The 5283-nt window shown below is 46.9% G+C and overlaps 1 protein-coding gene across 12 annotated transcripts in view; it reads left to right on the top strand.

Annotated features, from left to right (window-relative positions):
- The window catches only part of LOC116852858, a 113342-nt gene that overhangs the window by 106365 nt on the left and 1694 nt on the right, over positions 1–5283 (top strand). For 11 of the 12 annotated variants that reach the window (XM_032833597.1, XM_032833596.1, XM_032833598.1 and 8 more), the window contains 5 exons: positions 127–503; positions 854–1123; positions 1669–2206; positions 2659–4880; positions 5000–5193. In XM_032833597.1, coding sequence (XP_032689488.1) covers positions 127–503; positions 854–1123; positions 1669–2206; positions 2659–4880; positions 5000–5193 — 3601 coding nt within the window. The remainder of the gene's footprint in view (positions 1–126; positions 504–853; positions 1124–1668; positions 2207–2658; positions 4881–4999; positions 5194–5283) is intronic. The other variant, XM_032833593.1, reaches the window with a different exon arrangement.

Raw genomic sequence — 5283 nt, 5'->3', positions numbered from 1 at the left:
TATATATATATATATATATATATATATATATATATATATATATATATATATATATATATTATCGAATGGAAATCAATGAAAATCAATATCTGACGTATATTGAACATTCCATTCCATTTGTTACAGAAATCCCGAATAGTGCGACGAAATGCTGCTCGGTCTGCTTCAGTCGAATATCGCGACGTTTGTTGGCGCATCTCACCGGTGGTGCCGAAGCGTCCGACGACGTAACCGATTTAATGTCACGCCAATGGGCTGATGAAGAGTTGGAACTACTTCGTAGGGCGCTTCGTGAACACGGCACCAATTGGCTGAAGGTCGCCGAGCAGATACCCGGAAAGACGAATCATCAATGCAAGAACTATTACTTCGCTAACCGAAAGAAGCTGAGTCTCGATCAGGTCGTAGCTGAGTATTACCAATCACTAGGGGAAGAGCGTCGACCGTGTTTAACTGACGAGGAGGAGAGTGGAAGTAGTACGAGTAGTTGCGATGAATTAGCCGTAAGTTTATTGTACAATTGGCTCAAATTTCAAACACTAGTGATGTTCTTGCATAGAATTTTTTTTACTAACCTACGTATTATTACTTTTTTTATTAACAGCTACTGAAATGTTAGGTCGATTCAAAAGTCTCTCCATAAGCACCGAATAAAGAGTAAAGTTTTTGTCAGTCTTGAATAATTATTTCTGCGGAGGATAATTTTTTAAATCTCGCACGTGTCAAAGATAAATAAAATATCAAACAATAATATAAATAATATTTGTGTATGTATGTATATAATATATATCACAATATCTATACACACATATACATGCAGGAAAGTGTGGTCTCCCAATCTTCCCTTTTACAGGTTCATGACTCGAGTGATACAGCTAGCGCGGGAAGTCCAGCGAACACCATGACGAGTGGTGCGCCTGTGGTACCTGGTGGTTCCTCAACGTCATCCTCGTTACCGATGTCCTTCCAACGATCCACAGACCAGAAGCTTGGAGAAAAACTCTCGGACATAGCTGTGGTATCCCTAGTCCCGTCCGTTGGATCGTCTCATCAGTCTTCCAGCAGTTCAGGTACTGCTACAGCATCAAGTGGCGCCAGAGAGGATTATGATAGTTCAGCCACGGTAAGACAAAGCTCTTAATTCGTTCAAAAAGCTCGTGTTGTTTATACCGCACATGCCTTATTACGAATAGTTCATTTTGTTGGCGTAACGTTCAATTGTTATCGTATATTCTTTTCAAGTTTTTAATATCTTAATGTCTTCCGACATTCATTGTTCCGAATTGTAACTTAAATTTATGCTGCAATTCTAAGCAAATATACGAGTAAATCGTAAAATCGTGAAGTTGTAGCTTACGAAAAAAACAAAAAAAAATTCGTAGATATTTATGAGTTATCATATGACATGGTCCGCATAAAATTGCAGATCTATATAAATTCTTACGAATCTTACGAAAACAAGTTACGAGTTTTACGATTTTGTCTAGAATTGCAGTATTAAATCGCATTAATAAATAACATCGTCAATGGAGTTCATTAAAATATCTCTTTAAGATACACTTTATTAATTCTTTGTTTCGTTAGATTTGGCAACAGTAATTAGTTAAAATCTAAAGCAATGCTTTTGCGCGATAGGGCCGTCTGATAGAGGTGCGCTCATTGTTTCAGGAGACAGCGGACGAAGGTCAGGGAGGTGCTGACTTAGATAATAGCAGCGTTGTGGTAACACTAACAAATGCCAGCAACACAACGTCGTTGCAACAACAGAGTCAGCAGCAGCAGCAACAGCAACAGCAACAACAGCAGCAGCAGCAGCAACAACACCAACAGCACCAACAACAACCACAACCACAACAAACACAAGTCCCGCCCGTAGTCCATTCTCCACCTTCTACGACGAGCACCGCAAGCCCTATTACTGTGAAGGATCTTATGGTTGGCGTCATTGAGATGCAATTGAAGCGTACAGTACCAAATAGTCCAGCCGATAGTGGCTCGTCCGGTTCCAGTAGTTCTGTCACGCCGACGATAACCAGTATATTAAAATCAGATCCTCATCGTCACGAAATAACATTTTTGCGTGACTATAAGCCGTCTTCAAGCATGACGAACACCGCAATGTCCAGTAGAGACTCGAATTTGGCGACGCTATCTGTTGTGTCTGGACCACATCACAGTCATCGTTCTGCTCCCAGCCCACAGCTCGGTATGTTCACCGACAGTATCATTTATATAATTCGAATTTGTTGTTGCAGCAGCAACGTATTCTTTAAATGCAGCAACGTACTCTTCCTTTCTGGAATGAAATTTTGCTTAAAAAGTAGAGTGTCAATCGAGTTATTCGAATTCGACTTTTTATTCATATAGAGTAAATTCTTTCCACTGGATAAGTCGAGTGAACATTTTCATTCGAGAGTATCGAAGAGTGAATCTGATGTATTCTACTGTCACAAGAATAAATTCATTCGTCCGTAAGAATCTATTCTAAGATCAAGTTAAACATTCATTCTTGCGATTCCAAATGTATTTGCACTATCGTTTTGAGTGCATTTTTGCTCATTTCGAGTGAGATTTTATTCCAAGAAATTTAGAGAATAAAACTGGCCGTGATTTATATAAAAGAATACACGATTAATTTCCTTCCTTTTCTTCTTTCAGTTCAAATGCAAGCTACTATTACTCCTTGTCCCCCTACTGCACCCAGCAGTCAAACCTCGTCGTCGGACATATTCCCTAAGGAAGGCTTGGTCGTGATGCAAGTGCAGCAAGCACTTCGAGAGACTGAGGGTACGCTTGACCTCAGTATAAAGAAGCCGCGGCAACAACGGGAGTACAATCATTCGATGCAGCCGTTGCACAAGCCACCAACCGGTACACTGTATCGGCCGGAGCCGCCATCAGGCGCATACTATCACCCTCACGCGCCTCATACGGAACAAGGTCGTGGCGCAAAGAGTCCTCTTGTGTATGCGTCGTCACCACGACCGCAAGCACCGCCGATCACCTCGAAGATGAACAAGGTGACCGTGCCACCACCTCATCCCAAACTATCACCGAAACTAGGCAGCATGGGTACACCGGGGCATAAGGGTGGCTCCATCACGCATGGCACACCCGTATCTACCGCTCGTTACGAGGGTTTATTGCGACAAATGACACCGCCCGCCGGCGGCAACCCGCCGACGGTGAGCGTCGCGAACTCCGGAGCTGGCGGCGGCGGCAGTGTCGTCAACGTCAGTGGCGGCGGTGCCGGCGGCGGTCAAGGTCCGAAAGAGACGGGCTCGATTACTCAGGGTACACCGGTGCACCCGTTCGCAGTGGAGAAACGCGGTGCACCCATGTACGACTATCGCACCATCCGACATTCCCCTGTAACCGGTGGCGGCGGAGGAAGCGTGCCACCGCCGGGACAGGGTCCAGGTGGTCAGCCCGCGTCAGCTGCCGTAGTAGTGAGTCACAGCGGTCAGTATAACTCGTACTCAGGTCGGCCGCCACCTAGCTACACCATGGAACAGCAATTGTCCTCACGGCAGATTATTATGAACGACTACATTACCAGCCAACAGATGCATGCGCGCGCGAGAGGTAGCGCATCTGGCAGCGCTGGTGAGACTGCTACAGGCAAAAGTAACGAGCAACCACCTCCTTCGACGTTATACTACGCTAGCACTCCGCCACCACCGCCGCCACCTCAGACGCATACGCAAACACGGCAGGGTGTCATACAGAGGCACAACACTCAAAAACAGTTACACTATCAGCCACCACCAGGTTTAGAAGCCTTCTCCAGTCTGGTAGACGTGGCGGTTCAACAACCTAGTCTTCCTGTACCGCACCCACACAGTCATCCGACGGCAGCATCAGGCAGCGGTGGTCACGAGGGTCTCGGCAAGACCATGGCGGATCGACTGTTGGCCGACCATTACGTGGACAACAACAGAGCGTTCCGCGAGCAAGAGATGCGAATGCAGGAGCATCGTATGGTGATGCAGGAACACAGAATGGCGGTGGCGCATCACCATCAGCGCGACCGCGAGAGGGAGCGCGACCTGGTGCATCTGCGCGAGAAAGAAGAGCACCGCTTGCATCGAGAGAAGGAACTGCAGCAGTTTGAGCATCGTTTGGTGGTGCAGCAGCGTGAGAAAGAGATCCAGCAGCAGGAGCACGTGCGTCTGGCGCAACAGCGGGAGAAAGATATGCAGCACGTTGAACACCGTTTGCCCATGCAGCAACGGGAGAAAGAAATACAGCATGAACAACATCGGCTTACCGTCCATCAACAGCGAGAGAAGGAGCTGCGCCATCAAATGGTGGTGGCCGCTGCGGCGCAACGCGAGAAAGAACATCAGGAGCATAGGCTGATTGTGCAGCAGCATCGCGAAAAAGAGATACAACAGCAGGAGCAGAGACTCACGATTCATCAGCAACGCGAGAAGGACATCCAGCGCGAGCGAGACTTGGCGCACCTCCAACAGATGCAGCAGCAACAGCAGATGCAGCAACAACATCAGATCCAGCAGCATATGCAGCAGCAGCGCATAGAAGCGGAAAGAAGGCACATAGTGCAACAATTGTACAGAGAGCAGCACCAACAGCTTGACAGAGACGCGTCGCGACTAGTGAACAGTGGATTCTCGCAGTCGCCGCGACTGACGCAGCAGCTGTCACAGCAGTCACAGCAGTCGCAACAGCAGCAGCAACAATCGTCCAGGCAGAGTCAGTCGTCCAGCCAACAGCAGAACGACTCGTCATCGACTCTAACCGCCGCTAGTCTAATAGATGCCATCATAACTCATCAAATCAATCAGAGCGTTGAGAGTTCTGGCGGAAGTGGATCCTCTGCTAATCAGCCTACGCGGGCTGGTGATCGACTTTTTCAGGTAGATAAACGTTCTATTTCTTTCTCTTTTTCTCTCACGCTTTACTGTAGTCTGCATTACGATGGCAGACTGAATCACACAGCGACTACTCGTTTACTATAAAAGAATACTGTTCGTAGGGATTTCATCGTGAAGCCACGCAAGAATCTAATGGTATCGCACATAGTCCAGCTGGCGACGGGGGCAGTGCTGGTAGCGGTGCGAGTGGAAATGGAAGTGGAAACAATAAAGCGATCACTCTCGGCGAGCATGTCGAGCATATTGTGTCTAAAGATTTTTGCCCACCACATTCATCTTACAGACCTTATCCTGGGTAAGCTGCCCATTATTTCAGGTTGCTTATCGCGTATATTCCACGTGTAGACTTTCTGTAGATCATTTGTGATCATAGGCTGCGAAAAAC

Source organism: Odontomachus brunneus, unplaced genomic scaffold, assembly GCF_010583005.1.
Source record: "Odontomachus brunneus isolate Ranch 3 - 2012 unplaced genomic scaffold, Obru_v1 Obru_scaffold_259, whole genome shotgun sequence".
NCBI lineage: Eukaryota > Metazoa > Arthropoda > Insecta > Hymenoptera > Formicidae > Odontomachus > Odontomachus brunneus.
The sequence above is the reverse complement of the archived record's forward strand: the minus strand, read 5'-3'. Positions and strand labels throughout refer to the sequence as shown.